This window comes from Rhinatrema bivittatum, chromosome 1 (genome assembly GCF_901001135.1).
Source record: "Rhinatrema bivittatum chromosome 1, aRhiBiv1.1, whole genome shotgun sequence".
Classification (NCBI taxonomy): Eukaryota; Metazoa; Chordata; class Amphibia; order Gymnophiona; family Rhinatrematidae; genus Rhinatrema; species Rhinatrema bivittatum.
The window spans coordinates 484958316-484978856 of record NC_042615.1 but is presented as its reverse complement, the minus strand read 5'-3'; the positions used below and the strand labels follow the sequence as shown (position 1 = coordinate 484978856).

The 20541-nt window shown below is 49.2% G+C and overlaps 1 protein-coding gene across 3 annotated transcripts in view; it reads left to right on the top strand.

The window, feature by feature from the left end:
- The window catches only part of GNL3L (G protein nucleolar 3 like), a 40295-nt gene that overhangs the window by 12630 nt on the left and 7124 nt on the right, over positions 1-20541 (top strand). For all 3 annotated transcript variants that reach the window (XM_029607706.1, XM_029607689.1, XM_029607696.1), the window contains 9 exons: positions 1604-1720; positions 2790-2906; positions 12958-13041; positions 13795-13930; positions 15021-15124; positions 15248-15392; positions 15554-15641; positions 16123-16300; positions 16495-16637. In XM_029607706.1, the coding sequence (XP_029463566.1) occupies positions 1604-1720; positions 2790-2906; positions 12958-13041; positions 13795-13930; positions 15021-15124; positions 15248-15392; positions 15554-15641; positions 16123-16300; positions 16495-16637 (1112 nt within the window). The remainder of the gene's footprint in view (positions 1-1603; positions 1721-2789; positions 2907-12957; positions 13042-13794; positions 13931-15020; positions 15125-15247; positions 15393-15553; positions 15642-16122; positions 16301-16494; positions 16638-20541) is intronic.

Below are 20541 nucleotides of genomic sequence, written 5' to 3'. Positions count from 1 at the left end.
GTAAGTCTTGCCAGCTGCCAGAACCCAAAGGCTCAGCCTATAGGGGAGGTGGCTGGTACAGGTGAAGCTCCAGCCTGGCTCGCTTTAAGGCGCTTTCTCCAGCTGCCGATGTAGGCCTTGCAGGGTTGCCCACAAGGCAGTGTCAACTTCACCATAGCACTAAGGGCTTACACTCACGCTACTCCTTACAGGAACTAGGAAAGGTACAGAGAAGGGCGACGGGTCACTAGGTGCGACGGGAACTCCGGGGCCGGGCTCATGGATTCACCTCCTGGTTTCTGCTTCAACATAAGTTTTCTCAGTCTCTCCTCCTCCTCAACTGGGTTTCACTGAGGCCGCTTTTATAGGCCTCCTCCGTCGCAGCGGTAACGTCACTAGGTACAACGGGAACTCCGTCGGGGCCGGGCTCACGGCTTCACCCCCGGTTTCTGCTTCAATGTAAGTTTTCTCAGTCTCTCCTCCTCCTCCCATACTTGGGAGGAGGAGGAGAGACTCCCTGAGATTGTCATAAATTAGTTGGGGTGGGTGCACACAAATTTCTCCTTTTTCTCTCACATACACACACTCTCCAACATACTCACATGCTCGCTCTCTCCCCCACTTGCAATTACACACACACGCGCTTACTCTCTCATCCATATGCAATCACACAAGCTTCCTCTCTCTCCCTCCCACATGCAATCACACACGTACATACTCTCTCACATGAAGTCACACACATGCTCTTTCTCCCACATGCAATCACACACACACAGGCTTTTACCCACACCCACAACTACACCAGGCAGATACCCACCCACACCCATAGGCTCACACCCATAGGCTCAGACATACACTCTCAGAGGTCTCTTCTTCAGCTGTCAGTAGGATGGGGGTCTGCTGATGGCTGCTGGGTCCTCTCTCAAGCTGCTGTGGGATGGGTTCCATGGTTGGCTGCTGGGCCTCAAAGTCTTCAACTGCCAGAAGGGTGAAGTCCGCTTTTTCTCTCTCTTTTTCTTCTGCCGTCACTGCCATGGGTTGGGCTCCGCAGTGACCTGCCAGATTTTGGTGTGCGTGGCAACAGGAGTCGCATTTAAAACAAACATCATAGCCTGCTGCCAAGGGGTTAGTCTTATGAAAAGAGCTGTGAAATTGGCCCTGCAGCAGCAGGAGATGACGTTTGGTTAAATGTGACTCTTGCTGCTGGTGCAGGAGGGTGAGTGTGTATCACCATCCTGTAGTGATGCCTGTGGGGCTTGGGGCAGCCTGCTTGCATCGGTAATGGCGGCAGTGTAGTCTCTGCTCAGTTGCTATTCAGTGCTGTGTTGCCGTGCCACTAAAAATGGCCTCACGTACTTTAGGTTGCAGACCCTATTTTAGAGAGTCATTGTATAAGATGCATGTTTTCAAAGAAGCAGGGAGATATACTAGTGTTGCAGAGGGTGGATAACTTAATAGCTAAAACCATATCAATACAGGTAGATAAAGTTAAAGGAGATTATGTGGTTTGACCAGTGATAAGAAAAAAATTGTGTCTGCAGCGTACAAGGGTTTATAAGCTTATGCTGTTTGTGTTGTCAGAATATGTGACCTCACTGCCCGTGGTTTCCTTTGAACTCTCCAGCAGGGAAAGGACACCATGCCACAAGGAAAATGTATTGGCCGGCAGGATCTGGAGCTGCCCAACCTGTCCCGCTTCAAAGAGCATGCCAGGAGAGAAGCTGAGCAGAAGAAGAAAAGGGTGAGAGTTGGTGGTGCCATGCTTGTTCAGGAATCCTGGCTGCCAGCAGACGCTGGGGTAAAAGGAAATGGAAAGGAATGATCAAACCACAGTCCAAACACAACAGCATAAAAAGAACTAGGGATGTGCATTCGTTTGTGACGAAATAAGTAATAAAGAGGATATTTCCTATTTCGTTGCTTTTCGGGGGCCCAACGAAACGATAGGAAAACCCCCGAAATTTCGTGCGGTTTTCTTATCATTTTTTGGGGGGGGGAGAAAGGGCACATTAAAAAAAAAACTGCCCCCGCCCCCCCCCCCTCATGACTTACTGAAAGTCCATAGTGGTCCAACGGGATCCCGGGAATGATCTCCCCCTCTCGGGCTGTCGGCTGCCACTAATCAAAATGGTGCTGATGGCCCTTTGCCATTACCATGTGATGGGCTATCGGTGCCATTGGTCAGCCCCTGTGACATGGTAGGAGCAATGGATGGCCCGCGCCATTTTTTAAGATGGAGCCGGCCGTCCATTGCTCCTACCATGTGACAGGCCGGCCATTGGCACCGATAGCCCATCACATGGTAAGGGCAAAGGGCCACTGGTGCCATTTTGTTTACTGGCAGCCGACAGCCCAAGAGCGGGAGATCAATACCGGGACTCCCGCTAGACCACTAGGGATTTTCGGTACGTTTTGGGGGGGTTGGGAGGTTTGTAATTAATTAAATCTGAAGGGTTGGGGGTGGGGTGTTTTGTTTTTTTTCGGTTCGGGACAGCCGAAAAAAAAAAATTGGCCCGAACCGCAGGAAACGAAATTTCCCGCAGCGGGCCGATAATGAAGGCCGAACCAAAAGGTTCGGCCAAATCACATCTCTAATAAGAACAGACATGTTTCATCCACACACACTGCCCCCAAACAGCATACAAACGCAGCCACTTTCAGGGAGCAACCAGCGTGGAGTTAGGTTGCATTATTGTACAAATGCAATTGTTGAAACCACGGTTGCTTCTATGGCACAGCAGATGAAAACCTTTGATGTCCAGTAAACTGTCACAGCAGCTGTTTCTTGTACTGACTGCTTGTCTCCACAGGTGGAAGAAGTGAGGGAGAAGCGGAAGGCTGCCAGGCAGAAAGAGGTGAACAGGCACAGAAACCTGGAAAACCTACAGAGAGACGCTATGAGGAGGCAGCATGACTTTGAACAGAAGGTACAGGACTCTTATTCTGTGTTCACATAGAATCCACAATGGAAGATTTGGTTACCTCACCCTTTGATGCAGGTTTGAAAAAAAAAAAAAAATCCCAGGCATCATGTTGCCTGGGCCCTTAAAATTTGGGGCTTAGCACCCGATGCCATCCTGAATCTGGCAGTAGATGCCACCACTAGCAGGGGCTGACCTGGGCCTGGGCCAGGGTGAGAGATTGCTTCATGCTCAGGGCCAGTGAAATAGGTGATGAGGCTGGAGAAAGCTGGCGTGTGATGAAGAGAGGCCGGAGGGAGAACAAAGGCAAAAAATGAAAAAGTAAAAAAACAATGAGCAAAATACGAAAAAACAAAGCACAATAAGCCAAAGATTTAGACCAAGTAGACAAAAGGAAAAAAATAAGTGTAGTGCCCCCTCAGGTTTCTTTCTGCTGCTAAGGGAGGGGGCTGCACAAGAAGAATCCCCCCCAACTGCACCAGTCTGTAAGAGGGTCGGAGTGGGGGCTTTGCTGGTTACGTTAGCACCTCTGGGATAAATGATCCAAATGCCCCAGTCCTCTCTTCTAAGGGTCTCTTGTGGTTCCCACCCTACCCCTGGGAACAGTGTACAGCACAAAAGTCACCACTCCACTGTAAACATTCAGTTCCTTTACTATTAACAGGTACGGTAAACACAACAGAAATGATAAAGCAAACGGAGGGAAAATAATTATTAATAGCATGCATCCAAAAGCATAGCAATCACAAATTGGCCAAATATTTGTCTAGTAAATTAAGCAACCTGCCCAGTCAACCAGAGCTATGAGCAACTTGAATTATCAGTAGCAGTCTGGATTCTCCTGCTCAGACTGCCCTCTGGCAAACCTTATGGTTACCCAAGACCTTAAGGGTAAATGTCATACCAGTGCACAAAATAAATGGTCCCCAGACATTAGTCCCCAGTCCAAGGAGTGTATACACCAAAAAAAGGAAAATCACAAGAATGTTGGGCACGAGTATCAGTAAGAAAGTGGTTGTTAAATCTTAACCAATGCAGGCTGTATATGTTGAGAATGTATTGGTACTCTCTGGGAAAACTCCAGTCTTATAGAGGCTCCCGAAACAGAGGAAACAAGCTGGTTCCCTGCCCTGATGCAGGGATTTAGAAAGTCTGGGCAGGCCTCTACTTGGTAGCAAACAGCAGGGGTTTATCTTGCAGCTCCCTGATGCAACCGTCTGGGGCCCAGAAACACAGCAGGAATCTCTGTACTGCTGCTGAGAAAATTAGAATTACTTAGCTGAACAAAATCCTGCAGGAGGAGGATGTAAACTCTCAGCTCCTGGACTCTCCTTCTGCTGTGCTCTGTCTCCTGGTAGCCATGGGTGAAGGGCAAGGAGGGATCCTAGCCCAAGCACAGCTATTTGCTTTCCTAACCCTTCTGCTCTCTCTCTCTCCGATTGTCCCCCACAACCTTGTGCCTTTTTTCTTGCTCCTCACTGACAGGTCTGATGTTCTCTCCTCTCTCCGGTTAGTAAGCTGGCTCCCCATTGGCTCATTTTAGTAACTGAACCCCCTGTGCCTCTTGTAATCCGATAACGGCTGCTTTTTGCAACAGCACAAGTCTCGTGCTGGATTTAAACTGAAACAGTTTTATTATGACATTTCTCTGCTCCACAGGGAAAAACAACAGTGCCCAGTTATCCCCTTGCTGCAAACCTGGGATACAGTTGTCACCAGTCCAGTTACTATTGTTTGTCCTTTTATTTTTCTTGTCCCTGGGTTACACCATACCTCCCTACGCCAGGTAAGGGTCTGGGGGGCAGGGACCCAAATCAGGCAGTCTGGCCACATCAGTATTAATGGGAAAAAGTTTTTTTCTCCGAGGACAAGCAGGATGGTAGTCCTCACACATGGGCGACATCATCAGATTGAGCCCCGACACGGAAAACTTATGTCAAAGTTTCTAGAACTTTGACTTGGCACCCTGAGCATGCCCAGCATACCCTAAACCATGCATCCATGTGGGGGTCCCCTTCTAGTCTCTCTTTTTCTGCAGAGCTCACAGTTTTCATGATTTTTCTTCATGGATTGCGATGCCCGGTCCCTCTCGGTGCTTCCCCTTAGTGCTCCTCATCAGGGTTTTTGACATTTCTGGTAAGTTTCCTTTCACAGTCGATTTACCCCATGGTGGCAGTGCTTTGATGTCTGCCAGCCATTGCCACCTGCCGACATTGATTTTGATTTTGCAGCCCTTTTGTTTCATCCTGTAAAGGCCACATCCAGTTTTCAGCAATGCTCCCGGTGCCTGAGGACCATGACCATTATGACCCTAACAAGATATGTGTCCTCTGCCTGGGGGCATCGCATGATGACCGGGGTTGCTAAAAGATGACCCCGAAGGGATGTTGACTTTGGCTCGACAAGATGGAGCAGCTCTTCAGGCCAAAGAAGACCGAGCCATCGGCATCGATGGACCTTGGAGCCTCACTGATGGACACTGTGCCATCAACATTAGCAGGACCATCGGTGCTGCCGGCAAATAGGGGCACCGGAAATCCACCACAGTCGATCTCCTTCAGGTTGAGGACATTGGGTTCCTCATCATTGGCCTCAGCAAAGAGGAAGGACCGGTCTGAGCATCGAGGAAGCCAAAGAAGCATTGGTGTCGGTTCCTGTCAATGCACGGGGCCACATCGGCTCATGCCATGATGCCCTCGAAGTGACCCCATGTGGAGGAGCACCAGTCCTCCATTGGTACCATGGGTTTGCGACATTCTCCACCGGTCCTGATTCCAGTCACTGATCCACCTTATGGGTCAGAAGAAGATCTGGCCACCCCTCCTTCCTCTCAGTCAGTGTTGGCATCGGCAACATTCGAGGAGAAGCTGGAGCGCAGAGTACAGCTAGCAGTGGAAAGGACACTACAGGGCATTGGTCCTGTGGCACCGACAGCACCGGAGCCGGTACTCTCCTTCCTGGAACCGCTGCTGGAGAAGCTCAACACGCTTATTGGTGCATTACTGACCCAGCTGACATTGGTTCCTGAGATGGCGTTGGTGCATTGCATGGCACCGATACCTCCCCCTACTGATATGGTGGTCGTTGCCAGTTCCTTCAAGGAGGAAGCTCCACCTAAGCCAGCAGAGATACTGAGGCCTGTAACCCCCCATCAAGCTTTGCCCGCAATGCTAAATGAAGACCAAGCACCTAGGGCCCCATCCTCTGTGGTTTACAGTGAGGATGAGGGTACCTATAACCCCTGGGGAGAGGATACCTCGGAGACCTCCTTTGAGGGCTCTGAGGTCTCCTCTCAGACTCTTTTCCTCCAGAAGAGCAAAGGAAGTCTCCGCCTGAGGACTTAACCTTCTCAGGGTTTATGAGGGAGATGGAGAAAGCCATCCTGTTTCAGTTGTTGACGGAGGAGGATGCCAGGCACAAAATGCTTGAGATCCTCCAGTTCATGGAGTCTCCTAAGGAGATTGTGGCAGTCACGGTACATGAGATCCTTAAGGAGCTGCTGCTGTGAATATGGGAACACCCCCTCACAGTTCCTTCCATGAATAAGATGCGGTTTACCTCATCCAGAAGGCTCCTGGATTCGATAAGCGACAGCTGCCCCAGTAGTCAGTGATGTTCAAATCCATTCATAAGACAGCCAGGCAGTCTCTGATCCATTCCTCGGCTAACTGGGGAAGGACCACAGAGCGATGGATGCTCTTGGGAGGAAAGTCTTTCAAAGGGCCATGCTTATTGCCCGCATTGCTTCCTACCAGTTCTACATGAGCCATAGGACATCTGGAAGCAGGTGCAGGAGAAAGGGCCAGTGCAAGAATATTTGGCACCCTAGGCAAACTTTCGGTCATGCATCCCCTCTTCAACCTGCCTATTGGTGGCAGCTCCAGCACAGCACACCCTCCTAGCAGTAGCAGTGGCTCCAGCACAGTGCTCCCTTTTTTAGCAGTATTAGATCTGGCACAGCGCCTTTCTATGCCTTGCACTGGCATGATTTTGCTGCCCCTGAAATTTTGGCACCCTAGGCAACCACCTAGTTTGCCTAATGGAAGCACCAGACCTGCAGGAGGTGGCTGAGCAACTGCCTCAACAGCAGCAGGATACCCTCATATCGCTGGTGTAAAAGGGCCTGGAGTGTGGAAAACATGAGGTCTGAGCAACCTACGATGTTTTTGAGATGGCATCGAGGGTCTCTGCAGTGGGAATCAGCGCCTGCACAATGGCATGGCTGCAGGCCTCAGATCTCCGACTGGAGGTACAACAACGACTCGCTGATGTGCCTTGTACTGAGTAGAATCTCTTCATGGTGGTCCTCAGGGACCACCATGAAACCCTTAAACAACTCTCCGCCAGAACTCTGGACCCATCCTCCTTTTCTAGGAGGCCAGCGAGACCGAGACAGAGGAAGTCTTTCTTTCGCCAGAGGAGGTACTATCCTCTGCCCCCTCGCTCCCATAACACCATCAGGGCTTTTAGTGGAGATCTCTTCCCTCTTAACAGCCAGAGTGGTCAAGCTTGTCCCACCAGGGCAAAGAGGACAGGGATTCTACTCCAGGCACTTTCTGATTCCAAAGAGAACGGGAGGACTCCATCCCATCCTAGATGTAAGAACATAAGAAAATGCCATACTGGGTCAGACCAAGGGTCCATCAAGCCCAGCATCCTGTTTCCAACAGTAGCCAATCCAGGCCATAAGAACCTGGCAAGTACCCAAAAACTAAGTCTATTCCATGTTACCATTGCTAATGGCAGTGGCTATTCTCTAATTGAACTTAATAGCAGATAATGGACTTCTCCTCCAAGAACTTATCCAATCCTTTTTTAAACACAACTATACTAACTGCACTAACCACATCCTCTGGCAACAAATTCCAGAGTTTAATTGTGCGTTGAGTAAAAAAGAACTTTCTCCGATTAGTTTTAAATGTGCCCCATGCTAACTTCATGGAGTGCCCCCTAGTCTTTCTACTATCCGAAAGAGTAAATAACCGATTCACATCTAGACCTCTCATGATTTTAAACACCTCTATCATATCCCCCCTCAGTCGTCTCTTCTCCAAGCCGAAAAGTCCTAACCTCTTTAGTCTTTCCTCATAGGGGAGCTGTTCCATTCCCCTTATCATTTTGGTAGCCCTTCTCTGTACCTTCTCCATCGCAATTATATCTTTTTTGAGATGCGGCGACCAGAATTGTACACAGTATTCAAGGTGCGGTCTCACCATGGACGATACAGAGGCATTATGACATTTTCCGTTTTATTAACCATTCCCTTTCTAATAATTCCCAATATTCTGTTTGCTTTTTTGACTGCCGCAGCACACTGTACCGACGATTTCAATGTGTTATCCACTATGACACCTAGATCTCTTTCTTGGGTTGTAGCACCTAATATGGAACCCAACATTGTGTAATTATAGCATGGGTTATTTTTCCCTATATGCCATGTTCCATGTAATTTCAAACTTTGGTTCTATGTAAACCGACGTGATATGTACCAGTACATGAACATCGGTATATAATAGCCCTTAAATAAATAAATAAATGTGAGGGCCTTGAACAAATTTCTAAAAAAGAAGAAAAGTTCGAAATGGTTTCCCTGGGCACCTTGATTCCCCTTTTGCTATGCTCTCTCGATCTAAAGGATGCATACACTCACATCAAGATCTTCCCAAGTCTCAGGAAGTATCTCCGATTTGTGGTGGGAAAACAGCACTTTCAATACCAGGTGTTGCATTTTGGGCTAGCGTCAGCCCCACAAGTCTTTACAAAATGCCTGGCCATGATGGCAGCACACCTCTGCAGGTTGGGGGTGCATGTTTTCCCCTATCTGGACAATTGGCTGATCAAGAGCACATCTCAGGCAGGGGCCATCGTTTGACCACCCAGGTGTTTGGAATTGGTAGATTTTGTCATCAACTACCCAAAGTCCCATCTCAGCCCGTCACCTCAATTGGACTTCATAGGAGTCCTGCTAGTCACGGTTCAGGCCAAGGCCTTCCTCCCTCATTAACGGGCCATCACTTTGACGACCATCGCAACAGAGATTCTGCAGAGCAGCAGGTATCAGTGTTACGAGCACGCACGGGCGCGGTCGTCGTAAGCGGGTGGTGAGCCCTTGGGCCACGGCAGGACTCAAGGAGGAGCCCCAAGCCACACCGTGGGAGGTGAGCTGAGCAGGCATGGTGAGCCAGGCAGGCAGGAACAGAAGCAGGGAGTCCGACCCTCAGCCGGACCTGCATGCCCATGGTAGCCAACACGGGGAAGTCGACTAATAAACGGTCCTCCGACTGTTCCTGGCCCTTTCGGACCTGCCGCTGGGTACGGCAATGGGCAGCAGGCCGGACAGAGGCGAGGGCAGACAGAGTCCTTACACTGAGGACGTGAGACGAGGGCTGAAGCAGACATCCAAGAGAGGCTGAAGCAAGACATTGGAGACATCAGGGCAAGGGCTGAAGCGAGACATAGAAAAGATCCAGGCGAGCGGGAACTCCGATGCTGGGATACTGACATCCGAAGCCCCTTCGGCTGGCAGAAGCTCAAGAGCCCGTGGGACGAATCCCTCCTGTTGGCCACTCCAGGGCCCAACAGGACAGAAGGCTCAGGAACCAGACGAGGACGTAGGTCAAGGCAGAGACACGAAGACATCCGGGCAAGGGCTGAAGCAAGACACTGTAGACAAGGCTGGACGGAAACATGGCACTGTCCATCAGGGCGCCCTACTCAGCCAGCACAGCTAGACTGGTCACGGACCACCCCGTCCCAGACGCGCCCTACACAGCCCAGGAAGGCTGGTCGCGGACCACGCTGAGGAAAGGAGGGTGCGGGGAACACCCAGGCGAACAGGAACTCTGATGCTGGGATACTGACATCCGAAGTCCTTACGGCTGGCAGGAACAGGAACAAACATCTAGGCAAGGTCAGAAACAGACATTGAGACAAGGTACCATCTAAGCAAGACAGACCACGGTAGACCTGGATCAGGCAGGGTTACAGACAACTGTAGAGCTTGATCCGCAGGCCCTTTGCAAGTGAACAGAAAGTCCTTAAATACTGGAGGTAGAAGGCAACTCCCTGGGAGGAGCTTGCCAGGACCGCCCACCGCTGGTCCTATAACTGGGGTAGAGAGCTGCGGGCCAGCCCCTAGGGAAACGGGCGTGGCTGGAAACCAGGAAGTCCAAACGCAGAGGCAAGCAAGCCACAGGCACCGCTAGGCCACTCAGGCCCTGGAGCAAGTCCCGGATGGAACGTAGGCGAGGCCCTGGCTTCAGAGCGGCCTCTGGAGGAAGGTAAGAGACCTCCTGTAGCGCAGCAGCAGGGGGGATCGCAACAATCAGCCTGTGACATGTTAAGGCTATTGGGCCACATGGCCACAACCGACCTTGTCATTCTGCCAGGCTACGCAAAACCTCCAGGACAGCATCCGAGTTACCCTATCTCTCCAGTACTTGTTGTCATGGTGGTGGGTACTTTCAAATCTGGAATGGGGGATCTCTTTTTAAAGTCCCCCTACCCACATTGTCCTAACCACTGATGCATTCACACTGGGCTGGGGAGCTCATGTAGATGGGCTCAGCAGCCAGGGGCATTGGTCTGCCCAGGAATGCTGTTGCCAAATCACTTACTTGGAGCTCCGGGCGATCAGGTATGCAATATGGGCTTTCAGAGATAAGCTGTCCAACAAAGTCATCCTGATCCAAACTGACAACCAGGTAGCTGTCTAGTATGTCAACAAGCAGAGAGGCACGGGATTGTACCTCCTGTGTCAGGAAGCAGTTCAGGCGCCTGAGTAAGAACAGGCCAAAGCCTGAGAGGCCAAGTCCAGAATGAAGACAAGAGGAGCGTTGTGGAGCAGGCTGAAGTCAGGGCAGGCGGCAGGCAAAGAAGAGTAGCAAGGCAAGCGAGGGTCATGGGATGGTGTTTAGGGCCATGTATCTGGCCGGGTAACGGACAGGTTGAGTTGAGCCTTCAGACCTCATGAGTGGGGTCTGAAGGATATTTCACCTCTGGGGGATATTCTGCCTTTGAGGGAGCCCAGACATAGATCTATTCACGTCCCCTTGCAACAGGAAGGTGCTTCAGTTAAGCTCCCTGTACAGGTCAGACAGCAAACCAGCCTCTGATGCCCTTGTCTGTCATTGGGGCAAGGGTCTTCTGTATGTGTATCCTCAGATTCCCTTAGAAGCTTTGCAAAGACAAGGGGATTATGATCCTCATAGCCCTTTATTGGCCGAGACAGGTCTGGTTTCCACTCCTACGGGAATTGTCCATCCGGAGACTGATCAGTCTGGGCACTTCCCCAGATCTCATCATGCAAGATTGAGACAGGTTGTAGCATCTCAATCTCCAGCCCCTGTCGCTCAAAGCCTGGATGTTGAAATGTTAATTCTGCAATCTCTTGATCTTTTAGAGGACGTGTCTCAGGTCCTAGTGGCCACTAGAAAGCCTTCCACTACAAAAGTCCTATGGACCGAAGTGGAGGAGGTTTTCCATGTGGTGTGAGCAGAAGGCCCTAGATCTGTTCTCCAGCCACACACAAAAACTGCTTGATTACTTTCTACACCTGTCGGAAGCTGGCTTAAAGAACAACTCCATTAGAGTTCATCTCAGTGCAATTGGCGCATACCACCAAGGTGCAGATGGTATGCCCATGTCTATACAGTCTATAGTTGTATGATTTATGTGGGGTCTGCTTCAATTGAAGCCTCCCCTAAGGCCTCCTGCTGTGTCTTGAGACTTCAACGTGCTGTTAGCTCAGCTGATGAAAACTCCTTTTGAGCCAGTGTGCACTTGTGACCTGAAGTAACTGACCTGGAAGGTCATATTTTTGGTGGCGGTCACTTCAGCACGCAGGGTCAGCGAGCTCCAGGCCTTAGTGACTTATCCACTTACACTAAGTTTTGTCATGAGAGGGTGGTCTTGCAAACACACCCAAAGTTCCTTCCCATGGGGTGGTGATGGACTTCCATCTTAACTAGTCCATCGTCCTGGCAACATTCTTTCCCAGGCCCCATTTGCACCAAGGTGAATGAGCACTACACAGTTTGGACAGCAAGCGAGCCTTAGCCTTCTACCTGGATTAGACAGAAGCCCATAGACAGTCCACCCAACTTTTTTTCTTTTGATAGGAATAGGTTAGGCTTTGCCGTTGCCATTTGGCTAGCAGATTGCATCTCCTTCTGTTATGCCCAGGTGGGACTGCATCTTGAGGGTCATGTCAAGGCTCATTCTGTCAGTGCCATGGCAGCGTCGGTGGCCCACTTGCGAGCAGTTCCTGTGGAGGAGATCTGCAAGGCTGCAATAGGGATGGCCGATGTGACAGTAGGTTCAGCCAATCTGTCCTTCGGAATCTGTTTGAGGTGTACAACCCAACTGTACCCACCCAGGGCCCGTTGTTTGGATTCTGGTTACCCCCCCCCCCCCCCCTTTCTGTTGCCAACAGCACTGTTGTTGTTGTGCCCGTTGACAACTGATTGGGTATCTTTTGGTCCCCTTTTTATGTTGGGGAGCAGCCTTTAGCTAGGGATTCACCCATGTGTGAAGACTACCATTCTGCTTGTTCTTGGAGAAAGCAGAGTTGCTTACCTGTAACAGGTGTTCTCCGAGGACAGTTGGATATTAGTCCTCACGAAACTTGCCCACCACCCCGCAGATTTCAGTTTCTCCTAATTTTCAGTTATATAGATAATTCTATGTTATAAGACTGGACAGAGCCCCCTCATGGATGCGTGGTTTAGGGCTTGCTGGGCATGCTCAGTGTGCCAAGTCAAAGTTCTAGAATATTTAACATAAGTTTTCCGTGTCGGGGCTTCATCTGATGATGTCACCCATGTGTGAGGACTAACATCCTCCTGTCCTTGGAGAACACCTGTTACAGGTAAGCAATCCTGCTTTCCCCTCTAAAATATTTTGGCTGGTATCCAAATTGTCAGAAAATGTTTCCACCCATGCCTTGATATGATGACTTGCCTGCAATTTTGTTCAGAGGGTCTTTTTATTAACTGTCTTTCTCTAAACAGGAGTAACTCTAAAAACCCTATGTCTCACAGTTTTGCTCTTTCTGTAGGAAACAGATTTAAAAAATTTAGAGAGACACAAGCAGCTAGAGAACGAAAGCTCCAGGAAAGCATACTACCGTGAGTTTAAGAAGGTGAGTCACATCCCAAATTCTGTTCACACTTCTCTCTTTTTGTATCTGTATTCACCTATCAACCGCTGCCCTGACTCTGTGGGACAATCTTCTAAGAGATAGCAGATTGGAAATAAACTATCTGCAACTTAGAAAAAAGGTCAGATTTTTTTTTTTCAGAACATGATAAAGGTCAGACTCTAGATTATTTCCAAGAAAGCTGGATTCTCAAAAAAAGATCTTTCTGACCCTTCCTCAGCCTGCAATGATCTGAAGATTTGGGGTTTGTAAGGCAGAGTCTTATTTCTTACTACATTAGAAGTTTATTTTAGTAAGGTGGTATTGCTATTATGTTTATGGGCTTAGTTTATTATGTTGATTTAATCATATTATTTATGTTGATTTTTTTCCCTTTGATTAGTATTAATAATTATTTGAAGTTTACTTATGATGATATACTGATATTTGTATTTATTTGTATTCTCTGGATTTACTATGCATTTGTATATGTTGTCAATGTTGTATTTATTTTTTAAAGTTGTACAGTGTATTCATGGTATATGTTGTGCATTAATTAAATTAGTCTGTAACCTGAAGAAGTAGGTTATAAATAATTAAATTAAATTTAGCTCAGAGGTCTCACTGTTTGATAGTTTTGGCCTTCTCTTTGAGGTTTCATGAGTGTCCTTCTGTCCTTCCCTATGATTGGCTTTTGCAGTACAGCCGTGCAGATCCTTAGCTTCCCTGTCTCACAACTGACCTCTGATCTTGCAGGTGGTGGAGCTGGCTGATGTGATTTTGGAGGTGCTAGATGCTCGAGACCCCTTGGGCTGTCGCTGTCCTCAAGTAGAGCAAGCTGTAGTGCAGGCAGGAATGAATAAAAAACTTGTTCTGGTTTTAAACAAAATAGGTAAGCACATTGGGATGGGCTTCACCTCACATACAGGGTGAGCAGTGCTGGGGGTTGCAGTTACTCACACTTCCAGCCACTGACCATGTCTGCAACGTAAGAACATAAGTGCCTTGCTGGGTTAGACCAAGGTCCATCGAGCTTAGCATCCTATCTCAGACAGTGGCCGGTCTGGGTCACAAGTACCTGGCAGATCCCCAATATTGATCTATTACTGGTATCTCACTCCCAGGGATAAGCGCTGGCTTTCCCAAGTCTACCTGGCTAATAACTGTTTATGGACTTTTTCTTCAGGAACTTGTCCAATCCTCTTTTGAACCCCACTACATAAGATGCCTTGATCTTGTCCTCTGGCAACAGAATCCATAGCTTGATAGTGAGCTGAGTGAAAAAATACTTCCTATGATTTGTTTTAAATCTGCCACTTGCTAGTTTCATGGAGCATTCTATAGACCAAGGGCTGTTTGAAAGGGTAAATAACATTTACCTAATTACCCATTCCACCCCACTCATGATTTTATAAATGTCAATCATACCCCCCCCCCCCCCCCCGTTGTCTCTTTTCAAACTAAAGAGCCCTAATCTACTTAGCTTATCTTCAGAAGGGAGCTTTTTCCATCCCCATTATCATTTTTGTTGCCCTTTTCTGTATATTTTCTTTCCCCTGTACGTACCCGGATCAGGCCAGACAGTGGGTTGAACCTCCTGTCCAGCAGATGGAGCCAGAGAAAAACTGAAAGGGCATACCATATAAGGACAGCGCTCACCCTGCACCCCTCAGTATTTCTCTGGTTCCAGCAGATGCAGCCGGTGCTTCTGAAAATTTCTCTGTCTCCATCTGCTGGAAGGGAGGCAAAACCCTGGAGTCTGGACTGATCTGTGGTATTACAGGAATGAAAATTAGCAGGTAAGAATCAATTTTCCTTTTAGAAGCCCGGTTTTCCAGATTCAGAACATCCTTCTGCAGTTCCTTATAATCCACTGCTATTTTAATGACTTGAAAAAATGTCATTTGTTTCCCATGTACTCACAGCCGTCCCTCTACAGGTTCGTTCACTCCCTGCTGGGGTTGCTTTTTCTTCCCTTCCAGACCTCGTTTCCAAAGAGATTGTGGAGAAGTGGCTGCGCTACTTGCGGAATGAGTTCCCCACGGTTGCTTTCAAAGCCTCCACGCAGCAGCAGATCAGGAACTTGGTGGGTGCTGTATGCTCTTTGCTGCCCTCTGTGGTTTGTTCCTGTTTTTTGTTTTTCCCCGATCTGTCTCCTACCCCTAGTCAGTTCTGCTCTCTATATCAAAACTGTTCCCTTCGCTTCCAGCAACAAAGTCGGGTGCCCATCAGCTATGCCTCAGCAGAGCTCCTGAGCTCCAGCACTTGTCTGGGAGCTGACTGTTTGATGAAGCTGCTGGGGAATTACTGTAGAAGCCAGGACATCAAGACTGCCATCACCGTTGGGGTCGTGGGTAAGTGTTTTCTGCCTAGGGGCTCACAGGGCATGAGAGGGAGGGAGCGGATTACCTTTTGGCACAGTGTACATCAGGGTGGGATATGTGCACAGGTCAGCCGCACCACAGGAGAGCCTGGGAGAACAGAACAGCAGCTGATCTCTGGTTGTTGCTTGCAGGTTTTCCCAATGTGGGGAAGAGCAGTCTGATAAACAGCCTGAAGAGAGCCCGGGCCTGCAACGTGGGAGCAACTCCTGGGGTCACCAAGTAAGAGAGAGAGCACGCAGTCCGTAACTCTCGCAGAACTGTTCTGGAGGTAGCAGTTGGTCTCTTTTTCTCCTTATCTCCAGAGTGAAATTAATACACAGCATCAGTACTGGTTAGCCAAGCAAAAGAGAAAATTCAGTGTTACATAACTTTCTCTTCCTCTCTCTGAGCAGCACCTTGAACTCCTTCCCAGGGACGTAGCATCACATTCTCCCTCTGACTGCCCTTTCCAGTATACATACTGGTATCTGCAGAACAGTCTGTGTTTTGCAGTAAAGATGCACACTGCCTTGCTCCTGTCTTCTTTGAGACAGTGTGGCAGATGGTGGGGACATAATAGGCTCTACCAGAGATACTCAGACCAGTGAGAGAGGCAACCATCATTTCAGTTACTCTGCTGTTCTTAGGGTCTGGGTCCCATTATATGAAGTCTCCCATGGCCCTTTCTCATCCTCATCCTCCTCTCCTTGCTCTCTCACAGGTGTCTCCAGGAAATCCACCTGGACAAACATATCAAGCTGCTGGACTGCCCGGGCATTGTCATGGCCACAGCTGCCTCCGAGACTGCTATCATCCTGCGCAACTGCATGAAGATCGAGCAACTGGAAGACCCAGTGGGCCCTGTGGAGGCTATCTTGAAACGTTGCAACAAGCAACAAGTGAGGCTTTGCCATTAATTCTGCGCTGCATGGCCCTGGGTCCAATTATATGATGGAAACTTGTATGTCTGGGTGTAGGGGACAGGCAGTGTCTGACGAGGCTTCCCAGGTCACAGGACACACTGAGTAGTGCCCGGAAGGTGTTTGGTGCTCTCTTTGTCAGCTCTTGTGTATGTGCTCTCTCTCTCTCCTAGATCCTGGATTATTACTCCATTCCAGACTTCAGGAACACCATGGAGTTCCTGGCCCTGCTCTCAAAGCGGCAGGGCAAGCTTAGGAAAGGAGGGGTCCCGGATCATGAGAAAGCTGCCAAAGCTGTGCTGACTGACTGGACAAGGTGAGCGAGCACTGGCTCTCCCTCCCTCCCCTACTGCAAGGCCTCTGTCAGCACGGTATAAGGGAAAGGCAGTACTGGCAGTAAGGGGTCTTTGCCTATTTATTTGAAATCAGACGATGCTCTACAGTAGGATAGTTTTAGATATTCATTTGTACTGTTAGCTATGATATCTTTTTATTTGTAAACTGCTTTGATGTGCTGTTTTGATTCTATTTATTTATTTATTTATTTATTTATTTAGAACTTTTCTATACCGACTTTCCAATAACAGAATTACTGATCAATTCGGTTTACATTTTGAACAATAACAGTGACAAGAAAATGTCTTACAAAAAACAGGTAGAAATAACTTGGAGATAAATATATGGGTTAACTAACAATGAGATACTAACAGTGAGATACAATATAAAATATACATAGCCTAATATAGGCAGAAAAACATCGGTGTGGGGTTGTGATTCTGTGGTAAATCAGGAATAAAACTGAACTTCCAGTCAGTTAATCCCATTCGTCAGGTGACTTTCCACTATTTCATTTCTAACCAAGAAGATGGTGAACAGTGTGTGAAGTTCTAGAAATTTGTAATTTCTAGAACTGAGAGAGTTTCTCGTTAGCTCCAAGATTAACAGGTGCTGAGATAGAATGCGCCTGTATCTTATAATATAAGAGACATCCATCACAGAGCATGGTAAGTCATTTCCTGGGGCACAGTGAGCAGCACCTGCCACCTCCTCTTCTTTTCCACCCACAATCTGCACTGTGACTATTTAAATAGTGTAAATAAGTACATTTCTCCGAGGAAAAGCAGGATGGTAGTCCTCGCACATGGGTGACATCATCGGATGGAGTCCGGCATGAGATCTCAAAGGATCTAGAACTTTCAGACGTACATTACTGAGCATGAACAGCTGGAGTCATCACCCTGCCCCCTAGGCAGAGTCCCTCAGTCTCTTTCTTTTTTTTTTTGCCGTGGAGCCGTGTGGTCGCGGGAGCTGTGGGCTCACGGTGTTCAGCTTTGCTTTCTTCCTCTACAGTCTTTGAAAGTTATTTTTTCTAGAGCTGCAGCGGTTTTCTTTCCTTTACCTTACGGTAGTTTTCTTTTCTTCCTCTTTTTCCTCTGTCTGCCAGCTGCATGGCGGGCCTTAGTCACTGTGCAGTCTGGCAGAATCTATTTCTTCCTTTTAAAAAAATAAAATAGAAACTAAACTGCATGTGCGGTATATTTTGTGTCTTCTCTTTGCTACTGTCTATTTTTGTACTTTTTGTCCAGTGCTGGCAGGACTGACTGCAGTCCGTGGGTGATCAATGTAGGCCGCTGAGCCTGGGGACTCACCTGAGTTGTACCCGGACAGGAATTCCATGTCATTTCACCGATTGATCAGCATCGATGGAGGTCAGACAGTGAAGAGATAGAGGACCATACCTTTCCTGTGGAGGGGAGAGCTCATTCCCCCCCCACCCCCCCACACACACCCAAAGGAACAAGTCTCCACGGGCAGGAATCCTGGATGATGTAGCCTCCTCTCGTGCTTGCCAGTGATGGCAGTACAGTCTCCGTGGGAGAAAGGGTGAGCAGGAGCCTGGGCAAACAGCTTGCTGCTGCACCTCTGGTGCCATGCCCAGTAATGTTACCCATGCACATCTGTGACCAGCGCACCGATGAACTGATGCATTGATGTCAGGGCTGCATTGGGACCAGGTTTGCCATGGAGCACCATGGTCACCCTTGAAGCCATCGAGGTGCCAAGATGCCCTCAATGTCATTGAGGTGTGAGTCCGCCCTCGGTACCGTAGGGACTTCTATGCTGTAAGTATCGATGTGGTGGTGTAGCGGTGCCAACCTTTGGCGTCAGGGACCATGTCTGCCATCGAGTGCCATGGTTCCCCTCAATGCCGTAGGGACCGAACTCGATGTCACATCCTCGCCGCTAAGATGCCTCGATGCCCTTGAGACCTCTTTGCCATCGATACCAAGCTGCCATTGATGCTGCAGAGCCATTAATGACATGGTACCATTGATGTAATGATGCCTGAGGTGCTATCAATGCTGTGGTGCCCATGGTGCCATCAATGCCACAATGGCTGCGATGCCCATGATGTGGAGCCCACAGTGCCATGATGGCTGCGGTGCCCTTGGTGCCACAATGCCCACAGTGCTCTTTATGCCCTTGATTCCATCGAGGTGAGTGCATGGCCACCCTAGATGCTATTAGGTTATGTGGTCTCAATGCCGCAGCAGCCCTCGATGCATGGCCTTGATGCTGCGGCCACCCTTGAAGCTATCATGGCGAGCGGCCACAATTCCATTGCAAGGCATGGCCTTGATGCTGATGCGATGTGGAGCTGCCCCGATTCCATCGGCGCATTCGATGCTATGGAGGTGCGATGCCATCAGGCATATTGGCCACTGATGCCTTTCGTTGCTGCTGTTGACTATAACAAGCACTATCAAAGGGGAGCTGGGATCGCCACTAGGCACCCAAGTCATCCTTGAGGTATCATCCACCGGGGCTCTTGAGGGCCCTCGAGTGCCACTGAAGCCCTCAGGTGACAGGGGTTTCCTCCTTGGACAGATCAAGCGCTGGGATCGCCATCTACTCAGGGAACCCTGATACACTGAGGCATCCAGGCACAGCGGTCTGATACCCTCGGGGCTCCTTGATGGGGTCTTGACAGGGCTCTGAGGAACACCGTGCTTTCCCATCAAGGGCTACGGTTATGGTGCACGGAGGTGGGGGAGGGCATCCGAGGCCCCCCGCCTGGTTTCATGCCCTAGCAGGGCTATCGGTAGATATAACTGCTGACGATAGACACCCTTGAGCGTGCCACATGGACGCCCTCAGACAAATCTGATGAGCCGAAAGGGACAGTTGATGGCGCTGGCAGTCATTGGTTCCTTTGGGCATCGATGTGCTGTGTTGGGGCTGCATAGCCTCTGCTGCAGGCGCCCTTGGCATCTTTGGTACTGCAAATCCATCAATGCCTTCGGGGACCAGGGGCTCTATCAGGTGCCGCCAAGTGGTCGAGGTCCACGGGCGCATTTGGCACCGGGATGGTACTTTATACAGTTGATCTGATCCTGATTTGATTAAGCGTCGTCGAAGCCCAAGGTGCCGTGTCGTTCAGTGCCCTTGTTGTGACCCTTTGTTGATATGCACAGTAGTCACCATCACCATTGTGGGCACCAGTGGATGTGGTTGAATGCTGCGGGACATAACTGCAGGGTTCCATGGTCACAGTCTGTCACCATGGACTTTGCTATTATCATTCCTTGAGAGAAATGAAGTTGAGCCATTTCTGACGCGGTTTCAAGGGCTGTGTCTAGCCTCTTGGAGCATTCTCAGAGGGTGACTCCATGGAATGTAACCCACCACCATGCCATGCCCACTCCACCATTGTCATACTATTCCTGTTCACACCAGAAAGTGGATACTACTGTGTGGGTACTGGTCAGCATGTTTTTATAGTGAAGGGCTCTTATTTTACAGTTGACTTGTGCTGTATGGGTGTATCTGTGTTCGTGTGTTTGTTTCCCTTTGGTGAGCACAACAGGTTGTGCGTCACAGCTACAAGACTGATCTAAGACTGCATTCCTGATCAAACCCTAAGGGGAGTGGCCACCGGGAGGGTAGTGTCGGAATCCTCTTCTCCTTCAGAAGAGGAATATGCTCTCGATCCCTCTTGTGTCACAAACCCCTTTTGTGGGGAAGCCCCCTTAATTCCACCCTTGGCATGTTTATCTCTGAGCTGGAGACTCGTTTCTTGAATTGGCGCATCTCCTAGGGGGCCTGGGCCGGAGAACAGCAGAGGCAGTCGTTGGGCCATTTTTGCTGAGGCTTCTCCGTTTATTACTGTGACCCACCCTTCTGAGGGTAGTTGCCAGTGGTGGATTGGTCGCTTCTAA